General features: G+C 44.6%; 1 protein-coding gene and 1 long non-coding RNA gene across 3 annotated transcripts; one reads left to right on the top strand and one right to left on the bottom strand.

Annotated features, from left to right (window-relative positions):
* Positions 1–149: 149 nt before the first annotated feature.
* Positions 150–16,314, top strand: Eloa (elongin A). 2 transcript variants are annotated; one of them, XM_020155250.2, is made up of 12 exons: positions 274–307; positions 5,462–5,518; positions 6,396–6,442; positions 6,548–6,654; positions 6,973–8,167; positions 8,552–8,666; positions 9,735–9,890; positions 9,988–10,085; positions 10,940–11,120; positions 11,628–11,739; positions 12,258–12,433; positions 13,838–16,314. In XM_020155250.2, exons 5-12 carry the CDS (start codon positions 7,055–7,057, stop codon positions 13,897–13,899), a joined length of 2,013 nt encoding a protein of 670 aa, XP_020010839.1. In that variant the 5' UTR covers positions 274–307; positions 5,462–5,518; positions 6,396–6,442; positions 6,548–6,654; positions 6,973–7,054; the 3' UTR covers positions 13,900–16,314. The 2 variants fall into 2 exon arrangements, with proteins under 2 accessions (XP_020010757.1, XP_020010839.1); XM_020155168.2 differs by lacking the exon at positions 6,396–6,442 and having other exon boundaries at positions 150–307.
* Positions 525–25,392, bottom strand: LOC141425010 (uncharacterized). Its single transcript, XR_012450068.1, has 3 exons — positions 24,803–25,392; positions 24,106–24,220; positions 525–2,145 (listed from the first exon to the last, which is right to left on the bottom strand). It is a non-coding gene; the product is annotated as an uncharacterized lncRNA (long non-coding RNA).
* Between the last annotated feature and the right edge of the window lie 29 nt (positions 25,393–25,421).

Below are 25,421 nucleotides of genomic sequence, written 5' to 3'. Positions count from 1 at the left end.
GAGCCCGGATCCCGGGTCGCGAGCGGCCGGGCGGGGCTGGGGACGGCCGGGTGGGGGCGGAGCCTGCGGCCGCCCGGCCCCCCGCGCCCGCGCCCCCCGTGCCCCCCCAACCGAGGCCCGGAAGGGGCCAGTCGCGCTTCCGTCTCCGCCGGGGCCGCACAGAGGGCGGAGCTGCGGCCCGAGGACGCGACGCGAGCCCAGTTCCGGCGAGGAGGCCGCGCCAGTGACAGCGATGGCGGCGGAGTCGGCGCTCCAAGTTGTGGAGAAGCTGCAGGCGCGCCTGGCCGCGAACCCGGACCCCAAGAAGGTGAGCGGCGGGCTGCGGGGAGCGGGCGGGCGGGCGTTGGGCGCGGCGCGGGCCCCGTAACGGTCGCGGGCCGGTGCGGCTCGGACCCGAGGCAGGCCCCGCCGGGCTCGCGGGCTGCGGCGTGGAGTTGGCGGCCTTGGACCTCGCGGGCCGGGCCGCGGCGCCCTGCGGCCCCGAGCAGCTGTTGGCTGCCCGCCGCCCGCAAACCGGCCCGGTGTCTGCGTGGCGCTGCTGCGGGGTGGGAGCGGAGCCGCCGCCGCTGCTCGCGCGTGGCTTCCCGGCCTGGTGCGAAGGTGGACGCGTCGCCCTCTCTCCCGGTCCCTTTCACAGCGTCGCGGAATAAAGCCTCGGCCCCGAGCTCTGCGCCCAGAAACTGGGGGTGTAACGGGGGGAGAAGTTGTGGTCAGATACCTGTGACCTCTGGAAGGCCGGAGCTGCCGCGTCTCGGCCCCAAGTGATGGGCAACATTTTAGTTGTTAACTAGTTCTTGTTGCTTCTTTTAGATACTGTTTCCTTCAGCTCAGCGTGTTCTTCTCCCTCCCCGTCTTTCTGCTACCCGGCTTCTCCGCTGTCTGTCTCTAGGAGTGTGTCTTGTGCGTGTTAGAATTGTCTTCCTTGAAGTATTTTGGTGACAACACCGAAGGGTGTGACACACTCTGTCAGCATTTTAGCCAGAGTATGCGGTTCCTAAAAGGTGAATCTCAGGACTCTGAAGAGGAAGTAATGGAGGGAGGCAGTGGCGACAAAGTGGTGACAAAATGTGGGTCCCATTCCATTCACCAGCTGTAGACTTGGAGATCTTTGCTGAGCCTGTCTCCTCCTGCTTCTTCCTGAAGGGTCAGCAGGACCCAAGTGCCCAGTACCTGCTAATGGGCATTTTCCAGAATTTTTCTTGGAGGACCCCTTTCACTTTACCTCGTTCTTAGCCTGTTACAGGCAGCTTTCACCTTTGCAGAGGAAACACACAGCCTTTCCCCATCAGACTGCTTTTTAACTCCCCTCATTCATACCCAGCTCAAAGGTCCACTTTTCAGAAAGCTGTGTTAGTTATAAATCTGTGACAACTTAAATGCTTCCAGTTGTGTTAACGTTTTCTATTGAGGCTTCAGTACCTAGTGTCCAGGCATATTTATAAATTTCTTTCTACAGTAACCCTTTGTGGACATCTAATAAATGGTCATTATTTCTGAGTATCAGTTTGTCTTTCTGAGCGTTGTAAGATTTGTGACTGATTTTTAAAATCACATAAAGTAATTTTATGTAAATCTGTCAGTTTTATGCAGCATCTCAAGTAATTTTTTCCACCAGAACTTAAATTTTGAAGTAGCTTTTCTAGTAGTTGTTAGAAATAAAGCTCAAGTAGATTTAGTTGAACTATTAGTGATTTCTTTTTTCTTTTTTTAGTGAAAATGATAGCAAGGTGTATTAGAAAAGGAATACTCTTTCAACAGACTGAAAGCGAGTTGTCTCAGAAGGGGAAGTCCATCCAGAACCAGAATGACCAGTGATTTTTTAAATTTTTTGTGGTACTGGAGTTTGAACTTAGGGCCTACACCTTGAGCCACTCCACCAGCCCCCTTTTTTTGTGTGATGAGTTTTTTCTAGATAGGGTCTCACAAACTATTTGCCTGGGCTGGCTTTGAACCTTGATCCTCCTGCTCTCTGCCTCCTGAATAGCTAGGATTACAGGCATGAGCCATTGGAGCCTGGCTAAAAAAATGTTTTAAGCATTTGGGATTTCTCTTCCCAGATAGAAAATCACTCAACGGCTCGGGGTGTGGCTTAGTAGCAGAGTGCTTACCTAGCAGGCATGAGGCCCTTGGTTTCCATGCCCAGCACTGAAAAAGAAAAGGAAAAAAAGTCACCCTAAACTTCTGACCTTGCACTGTGAAGTGAGCACTATGCAGATGAGAAAATGTTGGGAGATGGTTTTTTCAAAGGACATAATAGCTGGCATTCAGAAATGAGAGGGAAAATTGCAAGCTGGCACACTGGCCTTCTTCCTCTCAACCTTCTGTTAACCCAACAAGCTCCCACAGGTTATTCTTAAAATTGCAAGATGATTATAGAGCAGTATTGAATTTGCAACCAAATCTTGCTTTCAAACCATTATTAGCCAAAGGGTTGATTCCACACCTGTGTTCATGAACCTTCTGGTATTAAAGATTGGTGTTCAAGTGTTACCAACTGTTTTCATTTATGATCTCACTTACTTGGGAGAACAGGTATCAGGAAGAGCAGAGCCATTTGGCTTATGTTCCTACTACTGAATTGGAAATTATTTTCATGGTTGATAAAGTTACCTGTCCTGTGTTACATTCTGAATGTGAAAATTACCAAGAACACTGATTGATGGCAGGTGGAGAACTAGGGCGTCACCCATGAGTATATTTTTGCTTTTTGGGTTGAAGTATAGAAAACAACCGAGATTCTTAAGCCTGTTACTGTGCACGTTTGATGTTCCTCAGTCGTCTGTTATCAGTGCTCACAAGCTGTACACGTGAGACCTTGGTTTGATAACAGCAACTTTCTCCCTACCTGAGGATACCCAGAGTGTCTTGTTATTACTTCATACTTTCTTGGAATTTACTGAAAATCATGGGGCTTGTGAAGTTTTTTATTCCCCTCCCCCCACCCTTATTTTAGGCCAAATCAGTCTGAAGATTTTGAGTTTTAGTTTTGTCTGGTTAAGTCACTCATTCATAACCCAAAGTGAAGCAGAAAGGCAGCATTTACTTTTCCAGTTAGTGCTAGACTTTGAGATAAACACGCTGTCTGTGACTTCTGGCCCCATCCTTCTAAGTTGGCTTTGTAGAGGTCCTGGGACTCTTTGTTCCCTTGGTGACCTCCTTTACCATGTGGACTCTAATCTGTCAAATAGCATAACACTGAGGAGGCTGCTCTGCTTTGTTTCAAGCATGCAATCAGTTGTATTGCAGGCATTTGTTATATTTTCTTTTCCTATGGACAGTGCTTCTCAGCTTGTTAGGCAACTTACCAAACCTCACTGAGCTCAATTTCAATATCTGTAAAAGGAGGCAAATAATAAACACTTTACAGTGAGGGTCAAATGAGGTAGCACATGGAAGAATTTAGCATAGTACACACAATGGACGATATGTAAGTACACCGCTTTAGAGAATCACATTAGGGGAGAATGACCTGTTTAAAACCTTTTCAGTGTTTATAAATTTCCCTGTAAGAAAAGAAATTGGTATTAATCTTTGTACCTGTACCTTGAGTGACAAAAAATACACATACAGCCAGGTGTGGTGGCATATGCCTATAATCCCAGCACTTGGGAAGTTGAGGCAGGAGGATCAGAAGATTAAGGCCAGTCTGGGCTACATAGTGAGACCCTATCTCAAAGACAGAAAGAAACAAGCCAGGTGCTGGTGGCTCAATCCTGTGATCCTCGATACTCAGGAGGCAGAGATCAAAAGGATCACAGTTCAAAGCGAGCCCAGGCAAATAGTTTTCGAGACCCTATCTTGAAAAAAATTCATCACAAAAAAAGGGCTGGTAGAGTGGCTTATAATGTAGGTCCTAAGTTCAAACCCAGTACTAAAAAAAAAAAAAGAAAAGAAATACGCAATTTTTCCAGAGTTGGATTATAGTGGAGTTTGAAGTAGAGGAAAATTTTCTCTCAACTACTCCCCAGGTACACTACTTGGCCTCTTACTTATTCCCAAACAAGATTATCACCTTTGTTCCACTTGCTTTGCTTAGTGACCACGTTAAGTAATTATGGAGGTAGAATGACCTGAAAAACATACATGTTACTCTGCCTGTTAGCAACATAGCATATCAATTATAGCCTGGGCTACAATGGCCAGAGGACAGTTCTTATCACCTAATAGTTAAAGGTAGCCACAGTTATCTATTGAACTACTTGTACTTTGCAGCACTCCTTGTATGGTAAGTATGCATGTAAACATTTCCTAGAGAAAGGCTTAGCCAGTCTTGACTTTTGGCAGAAATAGAGTAAGTGGGAATTGGCTGAGCAACTTCTGGTTGAGGATTAAGGGGAGAACATTTGAAGAGCTGTCAGCTCATGAATGAAATGATTGTGACAAGCATGTTGAGCTTTTATAATGCTGCAGACACTGTGACTAAGTGCCACACATTGTTTGTCTTGGCAAATCCTTACAGCTTGTGATGTGGAGACAGGATCCAGTTTCTTATTCTGCGGATGAAGTAACTGAGGTTCAGAGAGGTTACTGACTTGCACAAGATCACCTGGCAAGAAGGTGACAATCTCTCTGACTCTGGAACTCCATTTTAGCAACTCTGCCATATCAATTTTGACCTAGTTTTATGTACTACAGAAAGGAAATGTGGCCAAACCCAGTCTCCTTTCTAATCTACCCAGGCATGTTGTGTTCATCATTAACAGCAAAACTCTGATTCTGGCAACTCAGAATTGCTCTTGACTGTCCACTCATTGAAAAGCTTCTGCTAAGCACTGTAGTCCTTCTGGAAACCCAGTTCTCTCTTCCTATAAAGGCCTCTTCTCCTTTCCTCTGCTGGGTCCATGGGAAATTTCCCTAAAGTTGGTTACTTTTCCCATGAATCTCGGTCACAACTGGAGCAGACTGACAGTTACTAATGACTTTTAGCAAAGTTAAGAGGGTTTTGATTGTCCTCTCTGTGTCTTCCTTTTTCTTGATGTGGCAGAGCAATTGAAAGTATGGAGTCTAAAGCCATAGATTTTAGTGAATCTTGCCCGTGTGTATCCTGGGTCTAATAACAAAGCTTTTCCCAGCCTGTTCTTCCACTTATGAAATAGCACTAGTAACCATACTCCTTACTGTAAAATGCATAGCACTGAGTGAGCATTTTTATGTGTTTATTTATTTTTGCAGTACTGGGGTTTGAACTCAGGGCCTCACCGTTGATAGGCCAGCACTCTTCCACTTGAGTCACTCCACCAGCCCCGTTTTGTGTTGGTTATGTTTTGAGATAGGGTCTCTCAAACTGTTTGCCTGGTCTGGGTTTGAATCAGATCCTCTACATCTCTGCCTCCTGAGTAGCTAGGATTACAGGTGTGAGCCACCAGCACCTGACTTGAGTGAGCATTTAACCATCAGATATTGAATGGATGATTATGACTTTATAGAAATTAATGTTTGCTTTGCTTTATTCTCTCTGCAGTTATTGAAATATTTGAAGAAACTCTCCACTTTGCCTATTACAGTAGACATTCTTGCGGTAAGAATTGTGTAACTTTAAATATTATTTGACTATATCCCTACCCTTTGCACTAGGGAGAGTGTAGAGGAAGATTTACAGGATGGACTTTGGAAGTGAAAGAAACCAGACACAAAAAGCTACAAACGATATGATTCTGTTTGTTTGAAATGTCCCGAATAGGCATATCAGTAGGCAGAAAGTGAATGAGTGGTTGCTAGGGGCAAATGTTCTGGAATTAATGGTAAGGGCTGCACAATATTAGGAGTGCTTTGAAAATCACTGGATCATATACTTTATAATGGTTCAGTTGTGAATTTTATGTTATTAGACTTTTTGTTATTTAGACTTTTTGATGTGCAAACCTAGGATGTTGCACATGCTATGCAACTGAGCTATATCCCTATCCCTATTATGTGACTTTTATTTCAAAATTAAAAAAACAAAACAAAAAAAAGAGCTGGGCACCAGTGGGTCACGCCAGTAATCTTAGCTGTCTACTCAGGAGGCAGAGATCAGGAAGATCACGGTTTGAAGCCAGCCTGGGCAAATAGTTCACGAGACTCTTATCTGGAAAATACAAATCACAAAAAAAGGGCTGGTGGAGTGACTCAAGGTGTGAGCCCTGAGTTCAAACTCCAGTGCTACAAAGAGACAACACTGGCTTGGCATCTACTGGTTTTGTATTCAAATCCATGTTCTTTGACTTTAGGATATGCTTCTGTTCGATGAGGCTGATTCCTGCCTTGAGGATTATTGTAAAGACGGATTCAGATGCTGTCTGTAGAGCCCTTAGCTCTGTGCCTAAAATCATCACTCTTGTTATATTGTTAAAGTTCTGCAAGTGTTTTAATGACATGCTTCTCTGAATTTGTATGTGTTTTTACTCTGTCATTAGAGATTTGGACCTAGGCAACAAAGTAATTTAGTATTGAAGCTTGCAAGGTATGTAGAAAGAAAGTATTGCTTATTTCCAAGAGGCTGTACTTCTTTAGAAAAATGTGAGTTTAGTTCCATAACCCTCAATCCGTTCCTTTGTTAATTTTGCAGGAGACTGGGGTCGGGAAAACAGTAAATAGTTTTCGAAAGCACGAGCAAGTGGGAACCTTTGCCAGGGACCTAGTGGCCCAGTGGAAGAAGTTGGTTCCTGTGGAACGGTAAGAACATTTTTTATTTATTTATTTATTTATCTATCTATCTATCTATTTATTTATTTATGGCTCAGGTTTGAACTCAGGGCTTTACCCTTGCAAATCAGACACACTACCATTTGAGCCACACCTTCAGTCTGTTTTGCTCTGGTTATTTTGGAGATGGATGTCTCTAGAAAATTTGCCTTGGCTGACCAGAAGCCATGATCCTCCTGATGTCAGCCTCTTGAGTAGCTAGGATTACAGGCATGAGCCACCAGTACCCAGCTGACTTTGTTTTCTGAACAAGGATTACACTGATATTTATATCTGCTTTTATTTTAGAAACAATGAGACTGAAGAACAGGACTTTGAGAAGAGCAATTCGCAAAAGCGCCCTCGGGATGCTCTTCAGAGAGAGGAAGAAATGGAGGAGGATTACCAAGAAAATTGGAAAGCCTCTGGCAGCCAGTCCTACAGCCCTGATCATAGACAGAAAAGACACAAAAAACTCTCAGAGCTTGAAAGGTCTCACAAAGTATCTCACAGTCATGAGAGGAGAGATGAGAGAAAGAGGTGTCACAGAGTGTCACCAACATATTCTTCAGACCCTGAATCTTCTGACTATGGCCATGTTCAGTCCCCCCCATCTTCTGCCAGTCCTCATCAGATGTACATGGACCATTACAGGTCCCCAGAAGAGGACCATGAGCCCATTGTTCCACACCAGAAGCCTGGAAGAAGTCACAGTAATGCCTTTCAGGACAGACTAGGGGTCAGTCAGGAACGGCACCTGGGTGAACCCCAGGGGAAAGGGGTTGTGAACCAAAACAAGGAGCACAAATCTCCCCATAAGGAAAAACGCCCTGTGGATGCCAAGGGTAATGAGAAAGCCTCAACTCTGGGCAGAGAGAAGTCACACAAGACCCTCTCCAAAGAGGAAAACCGAAGGCCACTGTCAGGGGACAACACCAAGGAGAAACTGCCCTCCAGTACTGTGAAGAAAGAAAAGGAAAGAGAAGGCAGCAGTCTCAAGAAGAAGTTTTCATCTGGCATGGAGGTTGCTTCAGACAACCACCTTAAAAAACCAAAACTCAAGGACTCAGAGAAAACCAAATCTGACAGAAACAAGCAGCGTGTAGATGGTGTAGACTCCAGAAAAGGGGTGGGAGACCTGTTGCCCAAAGCAAAAGAAAAGGTTTCTAACAGTTTAAAGGCTGAAGAAGGGAAAGTGAAAGCTTGTAATTCAGGCAGAAAGTCACTGGGCTGGGCGCCTAAAGAAGAGGAGGCTGGCATGGATGATGAATTTGAGCAGCCCACCATGTCATTTGAATCCTACCTCAGCTACGACCAGCCCCGGAAGAGAAAGAAGAAGGCTGTGAAGAGCTCAGCCACAGTACTCGGAGAAAAAGGACTTAGAAAAAGTGAATCTAAAAGCACTACTAAGAACTTGAACCCAGCTCAGAAATTACCCAAGGTGAATGAAAACAAGTCAGAGAAGATGCAGCTGGCTGGACCTGATTCAGCCAGGCCAAGAAAGGTAACCTCTTCAGCTTGGCAGTGGCTGCCCACTCAGGGCATCTGGCCGCAGAGCACACAGGTCTGCCTGCCACTCTGCTCCTTGGCTTGCTTGTGCGTGTCCTGTGTATTTTGAGTTTGTAATCATTTTCTCCAAGTGTCACTACCTGCAAAGTGCTTGTCTAGTGTGTGTGAGGCTCTGGGTTCAATCCCCAGCACCTCAAAAAAATGTATTTCCCTTGAGGTGTCCCACTGTCATGGCTCCATCTGTATTTACTTCCTTACTTAGAAAATGGTGTCATTCATGACTACAGCCCCACTCTTACCTGGATCTGTCATTAGGAATCTATAGGAAAGAAAGCTATACTTGTAGAAAGGGGCTCAGCATTCGTTGTCTGTCTTACAGGTCCTCATGGACGCGTTGCCAGTGTTGCCAGACCTCTCATTACCCACAATACAAGCCAATTACCGTCCACTTCCTTCCCTCGAATTGATGTCCTCTTTCCAGCCAAAGCGAAAAGGTGATTTTCTAAAAAAAATTTTTTTTTTTTTTTTTGGTACTAGGATTTGACCTCAGGGCCTACGCCTTGAGCCACTCCACCAGCACTTTTTTGTGTTGGGTATTTTCAAGATAGGGTCTCAAGAAGTATTTGCCCAGACAGGCTTGGAATTGTGATCCTCCTGATCTCTGCCTCCTGAGTAGCTAGGATTATAGGCATGAGCCACCAACCCCCAGCCTTTCTGTATCCTTTTTTAATTTTTAACAGTACTAGGGTTTAAACTCAGGCACTCTAACACTTGAGCCACTCTGCCAGCCCTACATCTTTCTTTTTTTTTTTTTAAATAGGGAAAAAAATTAAAATTTCATTCACAGTTTGTCATCATAACATGGTTATCATGATGTCAGATTTTGGGTGCGTTTCCTGTGAGTACAGGCTGGAGTTTGATGGCTTGGATTGAATTCCAACAATGGTTTCTACAAGTTATGTAGCACAGTGTAATTTCTTAGTTTCTTTGAACATCAGTTTCATATTCTGTAAATGGGAATGATAGTATTTGCTTCATAGGGTTAAGTGAATTTAAAAGTAGTAATGCTAGGAAAGCTTTTAGCTCCAGGTTTTTCATACAGTAAGTATTTAATAACCTTAGCTGCTGCTGTGATTACCAGCAGATTACCATTCTGTGTATTATATGTGTTTTTATCTTAAAAGAAAAATGTTTACTAGTTTTCATAGCAAAAGAATAAAGCCATGTACAGATCCATTATCAGGAAACTAACAGATAAATCATGGATTAACCACATGGTGACTTCCTTTGCCACTGTAAATGTGGAAAATTTTTATGCTGGCAGGGGGTGATCTCTAAAATGTAAATGAAAAAAGTGATATGGATAGTGAATATGTTACTAATTGGTTTGAGGAGAAATAAGACACACATTTTCTTATTTTTGCAGTCTCTGGAAGAATCCACAAGGAACTGGTAGCATTGGTTGTCTTTGAGAAAGGGAAGGAGGGGATGTGGCCAGGATGGCTTCAACATTATGGCTTAGCGGTTGTGTGACCTTCTTTCTGTTTTTTCTTGTCCTGTAGCATTCTCTTCACCCCAGGAAGAAGAAGAGGCTGGATTCACTGGACGAAGAATGAATTCCAAGATGCAGGTGTACTCCGGTTCCAAGTGCGCCTACCTCCCTAAGATGATGACCTTGCACCAGCAGTGCATCCGTGTACTTAAGAACAACATCGACTGTAAGTCACCGCCTCTCTCAGCACTGTGTCACACGGAGACCTCGCCACTGACAGGTTTGGCTGCTATTCAGTGCTCTCATCTCTGGTTTCTCTGCAGCAATTTATGAAGTGGGAGGAGTCCCTTACTCTGTTCTTGAACCCGTCTTGGAGAGGTGTACACCTGATCAGCTATATCGCATAGAGGAATGCAATCACGTGAGTGTCCTGTCTGGGTGGGAAGAGGGCAGTTTTCTGGCTGTGTTCTTCAGAAGTAGCTTGTTTCTAGGGTTGGGGGTGGTGCTCAAGTGCTAGAACACGCCTACCTAGCAAGCTCTAGTCCCTGAGTTCAAACCCCAGTACCACCAAAAACATAAGGAGTAGCTTTGTCTCTGGATCTGCCATGGCTAAAGCACAGATCAGAGGTCACATCACTGTTGCGGGCACATTTGGCTTGCCTTGGGGCCTTCAGATAAGCATAGTTACAGCACCTGCTCCTGGCTTCTTAAGCAGGCCTCTTGGGCTAAAATCAGGGTGGGATTCACGGGGAGTGAAAAACACTTCCAGTGCCTCCCTTGAGCTTGCCTAGTCATAAAAGTCAGGAGAGAATTCTGACAGCAGAGCACCTGAGATCCAGGGGGAGGATGTGCTTTGTCTGGTGAATATAAAAGAGCACAGATTGAGTATCTCCTGGAGACATGCAGACCTTCCAGAAATCCTTCCTGTAATGCAGTCATATTCATCTGACTGTATTAGGTGTCTCTGGTTCTGAGTCATCTATAACATGACATCCTTAGGTGGCCCACTTGTCTGATAGTTCAGTGTAGTGCTGGGGAAGCACCAGATTTGACTTTCTAATTTCCTGAAGGAAAAGACTTCTTTCACAACTATCCAAAAGCTGTTAGTATATGCCTCACACTGAACATTTTTAAAAAATTTTGTGGTTATTTCCTAGAATTGTGGTATTTTAATATAATATAGACCAAAAAGTTATTAGGAAACTAGCTACTTCTAGGTGGTAAGGAGATACATAAGAGTGCTTTATAGATGTGATGTGCTGGTCCTGATTTCAGGTATTAATTGAAGAAACAGATCAATTATGGAAAGTTCATTGTCACCGAGACTTTAAAGAAGAAAGGCCAGAAGAGTATGAGTCATGGCGGGAGATGTACCTGCGGCTTCAGGATGCCCGAGAGCAGCGGTTACGAGTACTAACAAAGAATATCCGATCTGCACATGCTAATAAACCCAAAGGTAAAGGAAAAGATTGCCAAGTGATGCTGTGGTCTGTAACAGGGTTTTGGTGTGCCCAGAGGATGTAGGACTACTGGCCCCTAAGTGTCTCTTGCCTCTGCAGGTGGACAGGGATGGGCATTTCTTCTGCCACAGTATATGTTGCCCTACAGGGGGGTTGTTGGGACTGATAATCTCCTAGTACTTGAAAGCCTATAGATGATTACTATTATTATTATTATTATTGTGCTGGAGTTTGAACTCAGGGCCTCATGCTTGCTAGACAGGCACGCTACCACTTGAGCCACTCCACCAGCCCTTTTTTTGGGTTGTATGTGTTTGAGATAAGGTTTCGCTTTTTGCCCAGGCTGACATTGAACCTCGATCCTCCTGATCTCTGCCTCCCTCCCAATTAGGTAGGATTACAGGTGTGAGCCACTGGCTCCTGGCAAGAGCTTACAGATTATTTAAGTAGCAGCAGTGTCTCTGCTTAAGAAAGCAGATAGTAACATTCATGTTCCTCCATAGGCCGGCAAGCAAAGATGGCCTTCGTCAACTCTGTGGCCAAGCCACCTCGTGATGTCCGACGGAGGCAGGAGAAGTTTGGAACAGGAGGGGCAGCAGTCCCTGAGAAAGTCAGGTAAGATCTCTGCTCCTGTTTAGTCTTTGCCTGCCCAGGGAAGAGAACCAGGAGCTTGTCATCATCACCCTAAGGGATTTGTACAGCAGTAAGTAACTCATTTTGGGGGTGAAGGGAGGCAGTGTGTAATGTGGCTTCTGGGGACAGAAATGCCAGTGCTGTACTTCACCTCCCTGGGCCATAGCTTCATGGGCTGCAGTGAAGGGTGGATGATGATTCCTGTCTCCTGGTTGGGGACCAAGGTCCATTAAGTGGAGAACAGGGCCTGGCTTATAGGACATGTTCCCTTATACTTTCCCTTTTCCTATTTAAACAGAAAACAGATGTCTGGGATGACTAGATTATTTCTTTGAATTCAGGCTGACACTGTTGCCCCTGAGCCACCACCAGAACCCAGGTGCCAGGTCCACTGCTTAAAGTCACACCACAAGTCATCCTGCAAGAGGCCAGCTCTAGCCTGTCCATATGGAGGCAGATTTCTCCGATTTGCAGTTAACCAGCTTTGCTCTGTGTTACAGGATTAAGCCAGCTCCATACACGACAGGAAGCAGCCATGTTCCCGCCAGCAGCAGCAACAACTTTAACGCCAGTCCTGAGGAGCCCACCTATGATGGCCCCAGCACCAGCAGTGCCCACTTGGCACCGGTGGTCAGCAGCACTGTTTTCTATGATCCTAGGAAACCAGCTGTGAAAAGTAAGTAACTTGGATGTCTGCTCAGATATTCAAAATTTTTTAAAAATTCCCCTTGAATGTTATTGCATTTTGTGAGTTGGACGTAGCATCTGTAGGATACCTGGCATCTGCTGGTCAAAAAGTCAGCCCCTCCTTTCCCCTGCTGTGTCCATGGTGACATGTATCTTTGCAGTTATGATCATAGTGAATGTGTGAATGTTCTTTTTTTCTTTTTTTTTTTTTTTTTTTTTTTGTGGCACAGGGGCTTGAACTCAGGGGCCTCACCTTGAGCCACTCCACCAGCCCTTTTTTTTGTGATGGCTTTTTTCAAGATAGGGTCTTGTGAACTTTTTGCCCAGGCTAGCTTCGAACAGTAATCTTCCTGATCTCTGCCTCCTGAGTAGCTAGGATTATAGGTGTAAGCCACTGGTGCCTGGTGTGAATGTTTTTTGACACTGCTTTTTCACCTAAATGTAAACTTGTTTTTCTAGGCAGTGACACAGGCTTCATGATCATTAACAGCTAAATGATAGTCCATCTTTCTGAGGTTTTATAACCTTACAGTAATCTGGGTGCTGGTAGCTCATAGCTGTAATCCTAGCTACTAGGGAGGCTGAGATTGGGAGGAACACAGTTGGTGACCAGCCTGAGCAAATAGTTTGTAAGACCCCATCTCCAAAATAACCAGAGAAAAATGGACTAAAGGTGTGATTCAAGCAGTAGGGCATCTGCTTTGCAAACACAAAGCCCTGAGTTCAAAACCCAGTCCCACCAAAAAAAAAAAATATATATATATATATATGTTATATGTTTACAAAATATATGTACATATATATATATAAGATAGTGCTAGCCTCCAAATGTTTTTCATATTTGTTTGGGTCTATTTGATGTGTTACTAGTTTTATTACTATATACTATCCTCAGGGGTTTCTAGCTTGAGAGAAGTATTATTGTGTTGCTGTTGCAGGACCCATGGAGGGGTGGGAGTCCCGACATAGAATCAGATGTGACCCCGTTAATCCAAGGTGGCCCTTCTAGGGCAGATTTGGGGAGGGATGCTATTTGCTGAATCAGAGGTTTGTGATGCAGAATTAGATGTGGTGAGTATGGCCCTTAGAGTTAGCAAAGATTGAATTCTGGATCTGCTACTTACTACATACCCACTGGTACATTGGCCAGGCTTCCTGAGCTGTGGTGCTGGTGGTTAGAATTGGGAATGGTGCTAGTTTATGCACTGGACCAGGGTCTCAGCAAGAGTCTGTTGCTTTTATTGCAGTGTTAGAAGATACTTCTGGCTTGTATTTCTGTCTGGTGGTGCATAGCCAAGAGCAGTAAGACTTGGTTTGGCTTTGACTCGAGACCACCATGGTGGGTGTCTGAGTTGCCACTGGTATAAAACAAGTGCCTTGTTTCTCTTCACAGAAATTGCCCCGATGATGGCCAAGACAATTAAAGCTTTCAAGAATAGATTCTCCCGACGATAAACTGAGCACTTGCCTTGGAGATGAAATTTGGGGAGCAGGAATACAGGGACAATGGGGGCTAGGGAAGGGGCCTTCCAAAGGAGACCGGGATCTTTTACTTTGTGGAACCTTTTGGTCTCTGCAACCTGCATCTGCAGGGGTCTTCCCTGTGTGCCACAGCCCCGCGCCCTGCTTGGAGCACACTTCAGATTTCTGAAGACGATGTGAAGCCTCAGTCTTACTGAGGATTTTAAGGTCAATTATTCTTTTGTTGCTAATTAGCATCTTTGTAAACGATAAGGCATAGTTTTAATTAATAAATATTGCCCCCAGATTGTATTTATATTACCCCCCAGGTTTTTTTGTTTGTTTTGGGTTTTTTTTGTCCTCTACCACACACTAGCCTTTTATTTTTCAGGTCCTTTATTAAAGTTAGATGAAAGCCTAGTGAAGCCATTCTCTGTTCCAGGTCAGCTCTCCTAAGTGGACTCTGGTCCAGAGGGGAGGACAGGGCATCCCCAGAGCCTGTGTGCACATAGGGCAGGAGTGAGTGCCAGCCTGCCTGTCCTCAATGGGAGCCTGGCACAGAGACGTCAGTGTTCAGGGCTCCTTGCTTTGAGACTCTCTTCCATGCTCCGAGTTCCTATACAGGCGCATCTCTTTCCCACCCATTCAATAGTATTTATTAAGGGAGGCTATTTGTAAAATCCAGCATCCTTCACAATCTTCTTTACAAGTTACCTCTTCTCCCTTTTTTAAAGGCTTACTAGAGGACACAGAACCTTGAGAGATCAATTTGCACTTAATTTCAGCAATTATATAATTTCTAGTTTCTGGTTCAGATTTTAGATGTTCTCCCTTCCCTGTCTTTTCCTTCCACCTACCAGCATGGGGAAAAACAGACACGGCAGGGCCTTTTGTAGCTCTGAATACAACTTTGGAGTTTTAAAAAGCCAGCACTTTAATCTCTCATTCCCTATCAATTGCTACTAGAAATGAATGGTTTTAAAAGTTGTGATGCTGTTGTTGGAAACTGCTTTTGTTTTTGCCTTTTCTTTGAAAGATCATGTAACTGGAAAAGCACAACAGTTTGCTGTGTCTATAGAGAACTTTGCAGCTGAGGTCAACCTTCTGAGTGTGTAAGAAGCAATTGGAGGAAAGAGCCACCTTGGGAAGGTGTCTGAGCTGTGCGTCAGGAGGGGGACCAGGTGTGGGGGTGGGCTTCCATCCAGTTTGTGAAAGGAGGCTTCACTTTCTAGTTGACACAGAAGTAAGATCAAAACTAGCAGGGCAGTGCCAGCAACTTCCTGGCTGTCAATCATGCAGCTAGTAGGAACCGCTTGGTTGACACCCAGGTAGAAGTAGATGCTATGAACCTCTGGTGTGCAAAGCAGATGGAAGGGAGCAGTGGCTAGAGTAGGAAACAGACAGCCTGCTAAGCCTGGCTGTCAGCCCCTCCACAAGTTCTCAGAACCCGGAGCGCAGAGCCCACTGTGTCAGCCATCCTGGAGACCTCACTTAGGCTAACCTTGAAGACTCCAGGGCCACACAGGAAAGCCACACAGCTAAAAGCTCTGCATTCCTCAGTGTGTGTTGCTGTGCAAGGGGGCCTGTTACACTGGGACGCAAATACTGCAGTGTTTAATTGACTGCATTTTTGAATTGGATAAAGCATTATTTCTCTTGATTGCTTATTCTACATTACTCCTCTCTCTCTCCCAGCCTGATGCCCTGAATCCAAATGAACTGATCAGGGTATAACACCTATTGCCTAAAACAGTTTCCTCTAGGTGTTGCCACTTTGGAGTCATCTCTTAGCTATATTTCCAAGTCTCTGTCATAGAACCATTTTTTTCTATTTCAGATTCAGTTGTGTGCGATTTAATTCCCCTTAGTAGGCGTCTTTAGGTGGGAAGAGAAGAAAGGACACACATCCCAACATTAACATCCTGTTTGCATAGAGCCCGAGCTTCTTCTGCCCCCTCCAAGAGTGCTGCATCAGGGATGTGACTTGGTGAGAAGGCTAAGGGGGGGCAGAGGAAATATTAAATTCCCATACACCCTGCTCACCTAGCTTACTGAAATGGCTGCAGAGCAGATACACACACACACAATGATGTTGAACTTTTGGTTGCATATGTGAAAACTTGTGCAATTTTTCCTGTGCTACACTACATAGAAATCACCAAATTACAGATTAGCCCTTTGTGATCCCTGGTGTAATGAGCAGGTTCTCTGGGGCTTTCTCTTTCTTTCTTGAAGGTGGGAGGGACAGGAGCAAGGCATTGTCCTGCTCTTCATTTGTATTTTGGTCCCAAAATGTAAATACAATTTTCTATGTTACTTTTTTGTGGTAACTATGAAGATGAATATTTTAATTAGATAAGTTATACAAAAAGGAAAATTCCATGTCTAAATAAAAAGCAAAAAATTCTACCAATTGAGTCTTCCTTATTTTGTCAGAGAATAGAAGTCAGTCACAAAATATCTTCCTGGGCTGAGGCAGAGATCTTAGTCTTGGGGCCCATCCTCAAAGGATGTTGGGTTTTTATTGGATGGTATAGTAGGACTAGGGAGGGGAGTTTCAGGGACAGAGAACCCAGAGAGCAAAAGTTGGGGACTCAGATGTAAGGAGCACTTGTTGGGGACTTGTTATATGTAAAAGGCTGGGGGCTGAGCTAGTAAACCCACTGCACAATCAGAAACTGTGGCCAAAAGGTGGGGGGGTTTGAAACTCAGGTTCTCTGACTGCAAGATTTGTGCCTCCTCCTCCCCCTCCCCCAGCATTCAGTCTGTCCCTGGGGATGTGAAGGGCACAGGTGTCACCTCAGTCTTTCATTGGCACCCTAATGAGATCATAAAGAACATTTATCACAGGAAGGCCTGTCAGCAGGCTGGGAGTCTCAGCATTTGCTAATGGAGCGAAGAACTTAGCTTCAACCCCTGCATCCATTGAGTGGGCTGGACTGTACACCAAATCTTTATCTCACAGTGACATGGTTTTACTAGCCCTCTGCTAAAGAGGGTATTCTCAGCGTGTGTTCTGGACTTGTTTTTCCTAATTCTGTACTGGATCTACAGAAATCGCACTGAAGTTAATTATGAAACATGGTAATCTGTTCTTTTGGTTTTTTTTCTTTGTTACTAGAACATGATAATCTGATAGATGATTGTACCTTGGTAGGAGATTATACCTGGAGTTTGTAAGTTAGTCCTTTGTCTATGAATTCAACACTTGGCTGAGCTGGGACCTGTGTTAAACTCTGAGATACAGAGTAACACACAAGCCTGGTGCTCACAGTCAGGGAGGACAAATGAGACCTTATTATATACCTGCTAATTCCATCTTGCATACGTGGTCTCACAATAATCCTGATAGGTAAGTAGTTGGTCATGCCCACCCTACCCCGCCCTTTTTTTTTAATAGCACTGTGATTTTAACTCAGCCTTGCACTTGCCAGGAAAGCACTGCCACTTTGAGGCATGCCTCAGCATGGCCCCATTTTAAAAATAAGAAAATGGAGGCCCAGAAAGATTGAGAACTGGCCCAAGGTCACATGATCTTGGGGGCAATAGAGCTATATATTGGTCTGACTCCAAAGCACATGTTCTGTCACATCTGCCATCTCAAAAATGTACATGTCCAGTTAGGCTTCTGCAGCAATGTCAACAAAGATGTCTTGGGCTGGGTGCTCATGCCTAGCTACCCAGGGGTCAGAGATCAGGAGGATCGTGGTTCAAAGACAGGCTGAGCTGAGATCATGAGACCGTATCTTGAAAATAACCAACACACAGGCTGGTGGAGGGGCTCAAATGGTAGAGCACCTGCCTAGCAAGCATAAGACCCTGAGTTCCCCAGTACTGCAAAAAAATAGAAGTGACTGGTTTTGGCCAAGGCATCTTTAATGATCCTTCTGAGTGCTGCACATAACTGGTCTGCTGCCTGGCAGGTCCTCTGTGTAGCTTAGCACCTTATAGATGCCTCATCACAGGGTCCTTCGTCCCTCTGAATCTCCCTAGTTATTTGACTAAATGGAGAAATAGCTTGTCTTCAGAGGCTTCTGAACTTCTATTTCTGTGATGCTTACTGCCTCGACGCTTTTCAAAGACCAAAGTTTTAGACCTCCACATTTTATATAGCTACAGCTGTTTCTCAAGCATAGACTCTCTGGGGTTGGGACCCCAGAGTGTGCATTTAAAAAAAAAACCCAGCCAGGTGTTGGTGGCTCAGGCCTGTTATCCTAGGTACTCAGGAGGCAGAGATCAGGAGGTTTGTGGTTCAAATCAAGCCAAATAGTTCTCAAGACCCTATCTTGAAAAATCCCATCACAAAAAGGGCTGGTGGAGTGGCTCAAGGGGTAGGCCCTGATTGAGTTCAAGCACCAATACCACAAAAAATAAAAACAACAACAACAAAAAAACCGAAGTGTGGATTGAATGTGCCCACCCACCCAGTTCTTATGTGGAAATCCTAAGCTCTGGTGTGATGGTGTTAGGAGGTAATTAGGTCATGAAGGTGGAGATTTTGTGAATGGGATTTGACCTTCTAAGAAGAGAAATATAGCTGGGTGGTGGATCACTTGAGTCCAGGAGTTCAAGGCCAGATAAGGCAACAGTGAGTCCCTGTCTCAAAAACAAACAACAAAAATCCCACATTTTTCTTAGAAGTTTGAAGCCCTCAGGAGGCTGAAGCAGGAGGATGGAGAGTTGGAGGCCAGTCTGGGCTACACTGTGAGATCCTGTCTCAAAAGACTTTTTCTAAACTTCAGTGACAATTTCCCCAGTTTTTAAACTTTATACAAAAACTAAATGTAATAAACCAGAAAACATATATGAAGCAAACAATTTTCTAGAAAAATATAACTTACTGAAATTGACCCCTATAGAGTTGGCAAGTCTAAATGGACTAATTAGAGCCTCCCTCATAAGAAAGCTTCAGGCCCAGATGATCTCAGGGGAAATCTTTCAGCCTTCACAGATCAGGTAATCCCAATGCCACCTACCATCCCAAGCAACGAAAAACAAGAAAAATGCTACAAAAGCCAGAATAGCATTGATACGAAACTGGATAAAAATTGCACCAAAAAATAAAATTACAGGCCAGTCTTAAAAATATTCATGTGAATAGTGTAAATCTTAGCAGAATCTAACAGCACAAGCAAGCCAGGTACCCATGGCTCACACCTGTAAAAATCCTAGCTACTCAGGAGGCAGAGATCAGGAGGATCATAGTTTGAAGCCAGTCCCAGGAAAACAGTTCAAGAGATCCTATCTCGAAAAAACTAATCACGAAACAGGGCTGTCAGAGTGGTTCAAGTGGTAGAGCACCCGCCTAGCAAGCATGAAGCCCTGAGTTCAAACCCCAGTACCACCAAAAACAACAAAAAGAGGTCTCTGCCTGGCACCTGGTAAGCTAGTATTCAAGACAGCACTGATACTTGGAGGGGATTCAGTGTGGTTAAATACATGGCTCTGGAGACTGATGGCCTGAATTCAGATCTTAGTTCTATTACTAACCACCTGCGTGTCCCTGGGCAAGTTATGTAGCCTCTCAAAGCCCCAGTTTTCTCATCTACAAAATGAGGAAATAGAAGAATGCCTGCAATTACGAAGATTAAAACATAAGTAAAGTAGGAAAGTGCTTGGCACATTAGAAGTGCCGTATGTGAACCTACATATTATTAAGCCCACATTTTGCCACAATGAAGCATTCAAAAACAGCAAAAGCCCCATCAGGTATGGTGTCTGTAATCCCAGCTATTTGGAGATCTGGAAGATTGCCATTTGAGGCCAGCCCAGGCAAAAAGTTAGTGAGAACCCATCTCAATAAGCCAGCCAGGTAGTGGTGGTTCACACTTACAATCCCAGCTACATGGAGGCATAGGTAGGAGGATCAAGGTCTGAGGCTGACCCCAGCAAAAATGCAAGACCCTATCTGAAAAATAACAAAAGCAAAAAGAGGTGTGGCTCAAGTGGTAGAAAGCCTGTCTACCAAGCCCCAGTACTGCCAAAACCTGTTAACAGTTCCTTTTTCCCAGCATAAATGAAACAAGAAAGGGGAAGATGAACAGAAATTCAGCAGTCCTCGAGCTATGAGAATGTTTACAGATGGAGCTAGGAATGGAGAAAGCAAAACTTGGAAGCCTTTCCTATCTGCCTCACTGTATGCCAGAAGAATCCCATTTGTCCTCAGACATTCCTGCAAGATGGGACAATGAGAGACACAAGCTTCTATTGCCAAATCACGCTAAGCCACCCTGCACCCCAAATCAAGCCCTTAGCAACTGCAGTCATCCTTCCCAACCAAAGGGAGCACTGGTCATGACAGTCACTGTAAAAGCACCAACCTTTTCTTATGGGCCCAATGGTGTACCAAACACTTCTTGTGTGTAGCTGGGTGCCTGTGGCTCATGCCTGTAATCCTACCTACTTAGGAGGCTGATATTGAGAGGATTGAGGTTCTAGGCCAGCCTGGGCAAATAATTCACAAGACCTTTGTCTCCAAAATAACCAGTGCAAAATGAATTGGAGGTATTGCTCAAGCAGTGGAGCCCCTGCTTTTTTGTGTGTTATCTCCTATTATTGCCAAAATGAAACTCTACAAAGCTGGTACTCTGATTATTCCTGTTCTATAGAAGACAAGTCTGAGGCCTAGAGCAGCTCAGCCATGTGCCTAGCAGGACATACCTAACGTGTGGACTGGGACGAGCGGACAGGTGGAAGGAGATTCTTGGCAAGTTGAAAGTGAAGCAAATGAACTGTTAATGTAACAGTCTATTCCTCTACCTTGATAAATAAACCTTCATGTTGACTGGGAAGGTGACATTTCAGTTTCTGGAGTCTCAGAGCTCTGCACTGCAAGGTGATAGAAGGGGGACAGCAGGAGCCCAGCCCAACCCTCCTCTTCATATCCCTAGACCTGTTTGTTTGGCAAGGTGCCTGTGCACATGAACACAGCAGTGCTAACCTGCACGCTGTCATCCTCAGGCTCCCACGTTGAAAGGTTCCATCAAGTATCTGGCCCAATGGATGACCAAAGAGCCCCCATCATCACACATTAGAATACCAGGAACCAAGGAGAAGATCTTAAAATCTTCCAGAAAAGGGAGGGAGGAACCTGTATAAAGAATCACAGCTGGGCCCTGGTGGCTCATGCCTGTAATCCTAGCTACTGCGGAGGCTGAGAACAGCAGAATCTCGATTCAAATGGTTCACAAGAAGCAGTAGAATGCCTGCTTTGCAAGTGCAAAGCCCTAAGTTCAAACCCCAGTCTCACTGAAAGAAAAAAAAAAAAAGAATCAGGAATCAGAACATCATTGTATTTCCTAACAATAGAAGAAAACAGAGTAGTAGCTTCAAAATTATGCATGAACTCACTCACAACCAAATTACCAATTTGATGTAAGAGTGGCATAAAGACATTTTCAGTGCCAGTTAACCTGTACGGTTGTGTGCAGTGAGCCTCCAAGAGGTCCTCTAATGGTTTTTACCTCCTGGTATTTGCATCCTTAGGCAGTTCTGTCACACACTGAATGAATATGGCTGACTTGTAGAACCATGGGATACTGCAGAACTGACAGTACATGACTTTTAAGGACAGGTCACAAACAACATTGTAGTTGGGTGCCAATGGTTCATGTCTGTAATCTGAGCTACTTGGGAGGCTGAGATTGGGAGGATGATGGTTCAAGGCCACTCCAGACAAATAGTTCTCAAGACCCCATCTCCAAAATAAGCACAGCAAAAGTGGACTGGAGGTATGGAAGAGTGGCTCAAACAGTAGAATGCCTGCTTTGCAAGTGTGAAGCCCTGAGTTCAAATCCCAGTCCCACCAAAAAAAAAAAATTGTGGTTTCTACCTTGCCTTGCGTTGGATTACTCAAAGAGTCCTAAGGTGAGGTCCACATGGCAAGGAACCCAAGCCTCCTGCCAACAGTCTACACAAACTTGCAGCCCTGTGAGTGCACCATTTTGGATAGATCCTCCAGTCTTAGTCAAGCCTTCAGATGATTTTAGGCCATGAGAGACACCCCAAGCCAGAACCACCCAACTAAGCTGCTCCAAATTCCTGACTCACAGGAACTGTGTGATAATAAACGTTAATTGTTTGGAGTCATTAAGTTTGGGAGTAATCTATTACACAACATAAAAAAAGGGACACCGATATAATGGAAAGGAGGTGAAAAAGTCAGTATTTTGTACTTCCTCTGAGAGGTGAAGTCTGTCTCTCCACCTTTAAATTTGATTCCTTTTATTTTAAATTTTTTATAATTATTTTACCACTTTTGAATTTGGATTTAGTATGAAACTTGTTTTGACTGATGGAACATTACAGAAAAAATACAGAAGCAGAGGGTTAAAAAGTGCATTCAGGCCAGTGGTTCATGCCTGTAATCCTAGCTACTCAGGAGGCAGAGATCAGGAGGATTGAGGTTCGAAGCCAGCCAGTGCAAATAGTTTGTGAGATCCTATCTCGAAAAAACATCACAATAAAAGGGCTGGTGCTGTGGCTCAAGGTGTAGGCCCTGAGTTCAAATCCTGGTACTGAGGAAAAAAAAAAGTGTGCTAGGCAGCGTATGGTGGCCCAAACCTGTAATCCCAGCACTCAGGGGGCTAAGGTAGTAGGAGCAGGAGTTCAAAGCCACGTAAGGCCAAGAATTCAAGGGTCTTTGAGCAAGACTCTTGTCTCAAAACAAAACAAAAAAGTGTTATGCTTCTGGGAACCTGACTTGTCAGCTTTTTTTTTTTTTTTTTTGGTGTACTGGGGTTTAACTTACGGCCTCATGGTTGCTAAGCAGGCAGTTGACCATCCTGGGAAAGAAAACCTGGGAAATGGCTTCTCTGGGTACAAAGATGGCACCTACCTTTTTTTTTTTTTTTTGGTACTGGAGTTTGAACTCAGGGTCCACACTTGCTAGGCAGACATTCTCTATCACTTGAGCCCCTCCACCAACCCAAGGTGATACCTATCTTAAAGGGAGCATGCTTGAGCTGAGCACCGGTGGCTCATGACTGTGATCCTGACTACTTAGGAGGCAGAGATCAGGAGATTCGAGGTTCGAAGCCAACCAGGCAAATAGTTTGTGAGACCCTACCTTGAAAAAAACCATGACAAAAAAGGACTAGTGGAGTGACTCAAGATGTGGACCCTGAGTTCAAACCCTAGCACCTCTCCCCACAAAAAAATACCCAACACAAAACAGGGCTGGTGGAATGGCTCAAGTTGTAGAGTGCCTGTCTAGCAAGTATGAGGTCCTAAATTCAAATCCTAATACTGCCAAAAAAAAAAAAGCATCCTTTGAAGTGTCTGGAATTCAATTGATAAGACAGTGTAGCAGTAAAAATGAATAAATGTATCAGGTGTCATACAAAAAGGAGTACTTTTCCTAAGGTAAACTTAAGCCAAACACCAATCCATTTTTTCACCATAAATATGAATGCTGTTAGAGCATTCATTGCACCTGTTATCAGATGTGCCACACCCAGGTCTGGGCTGTGCACTATATTTCTATCCTTTGCTTTCTTTTTTGTAACAACATCATGAACTTGGTACCCAAGGGCGCCAGGTGGTGGCCTCCTCCCTTTTTGAGAGCTCCTCCTGTGTGTCACCTGTTCTGTGGTAACAATGTGACGCATAATTGAAATAATAATAGTCCTAAGCACAATGCCTGGCACATAGAGTTCCATGAGTCATTAAAGGATGACAATTGGGACTACAAAAGAGGGGGTGAACTTGTTCAAGGTACACTGTACCCATTGTATGGAATTATCACAGTGAACCCCTCCCCCATATTATTAATGTATGATAAATAAATTTAAAAAAAAACAGGGAAGAAAAAGGATGACAATGATGGAGATGGCAGGAAAGAAGTCTAAGTGTGTACATGTCCTACCTGAGGCCTGTGTCGGTCCTCCAATGGGACTTAAGACTTTCCAAAGAAAGGCTACACACAGCATCCATCAGTTAAGCAAACATTAACTGTTTACCAAAGGCCAGACCCTTGCCTGAGATTGTGATGGGAAAGCTAAAGCAGAACTCGATTTGCCTAATTCCCAAATCATTGGAGGACAGAAAGCTATTTCTGAGTGGAACTGGGACAGATGGATATTGGGTTGGACTTCACCAGTCTTGCCTGGGCACTCTTTTTTTGGCAGTGCTGGGGTTTGGACTTAGAGCCTCACACTTTCTAAGCAAGTGCTTGCTCTAACACTTGAGTCACCCCATTACCTGGGCACTCTTGAGCCAGCTGTAAAGGACAGGGAGTCTCCAGAGAATTCCATAACTTGCTCTGCACCCTCTGTCTTTTCCCCTCCTCATCAGGGAGTAAGATCTTGTTTGCTACCTTGAAAAAAAAATGATTTCAATTCTAAAGAGTGACTTTCAATTCTTTTGACCTCAATCCACAATATGAAAAACACTCTACATTGCATGTATGTACACAAACCCAAAACGGAAATAAAGTTCCATTGATTGAGGCTTAAATGTGCGATACATTCTGATTTATTTTCTTTTTTTATTTTTGCGGTGCTGGGGTTTAGACTCAGGACCTTCACCTTGAGCCACTCCACCAGGCCTTTTTTGTCATGGGTTTTTTGAGATAGGGTCTTGTGAATTATTTGCCCGGGCTGGCGTTGAACCTCGATTCTCGTGATCTCTGCCTCCTGAGTAGCTAGGATTACAGGCTTGAGCCACCGGTGCCCAGCACCCTCTGATTTCTTAATTGTATTTTATTCTTTTAAATGTTGGTCACAATCCTCTAAACGGATTTTAAGCCCTCTTACTGGGCCACAACCAGCCGTTTGAAAGAACTGTTCTGAAATATTACTCTGTGATTTTACAGGGGATAAATTTTCCCAAGACACCCAGCTAGTAAGTGGCAGTGCTTGGTTTGAGAGCAATAACCAAAAGCTTACTGAATGCCTACCTTGTGTCAGCCATTGAGCTGAGTGGGTCTTTTTTGTTTGTTTGTTTTTTGACTTAGAGTCTTGCTGTGTAGCCCAGGCTGTCCTCTAAATTCGCGATCCTCCTGCCTCAGCCTCAGCTGTCGTGCACCACCAGGCTCCGCGCTCAGTTCCTGGATCGCATATTTCATTTATTACTCTTTGCGATCATCTGAAACAGATACTCTTCTTCCACTTTAGAGAAGGAAACAGACTCAGCACGGGGCGAATGACTTCTTCAGGGTGTCAGTAGCAGAAGCAACACTTATCTCCAGGTCTGGCAGTGCCCAGCACAGTGGTTAGAGAAGCGGCGCCCGCGCGCGCAAGTGCGAGCAGTGACAGCGCGCTCTTGGCTCTGCAGGGCTTAATCACTCCACCAGCAGCTTCCCTCCACCGGCTCGGAAGAAGGTAGCGCGGGACTCTGGCCTCGACGGAGGAGGATCCCCCGCCCTGCGTCTGCTGAGTCTCTCAGACTTCTGTTTCCACGTCCGAGAGTCTCAAAGAGTTCCTGAGTTCATCTCCGGGACAGAAAGAGTCAAACTCGATCGGGTCCTATCAAACGTCAATCCCCCTCCAGGCCCCGCCCCCACTCCTCTCCTGCGC

Source organism: Castor canadensis, chromosome 7, assembly GCF_047511655.1.
Source record: "Castor canadensis chromosome 7, mCasCan1.hap1v2, whole genome shotgun sequence".
In the NCBI taxonomy this organism is placed as follows: domain Eukaryota; kingdom Metazoa; phylum Chordata; class Mammalia; order Rodentia; family Castoridae; genus Castor; species Castor canadensis.
Note: the sequence above shows the minus strand (reverse complement) of the source record. Positions and strands in the feature narration are given on the sequence as shown.

Excerpts from the sequence above, each read along its gene's own strand:
- Eloa (XM_020155168.2), top strand. The coding sequence starts at position 233 with ATGGCGGCGGAGTCGGCGCTCCAAGTTGTGGAGAAGCTGCAGGCGCGC. Across the intron at positions 5,519-6,547 it reads TTACAGTAGACATTCTTGCG|GAGACTGGGGTCGGGAAAAC; the intron begins GTAAGAATTGTG and ends TTAATTTTGCAG. Across the intron at positions 8,168-8,551 it reads ATTCAGCCAGGCCAAGAAAG|GTCCTCATGGACGCGTTGCC; the intron begins GTAACCTCTTCA and ends TCTGTCTTACAG.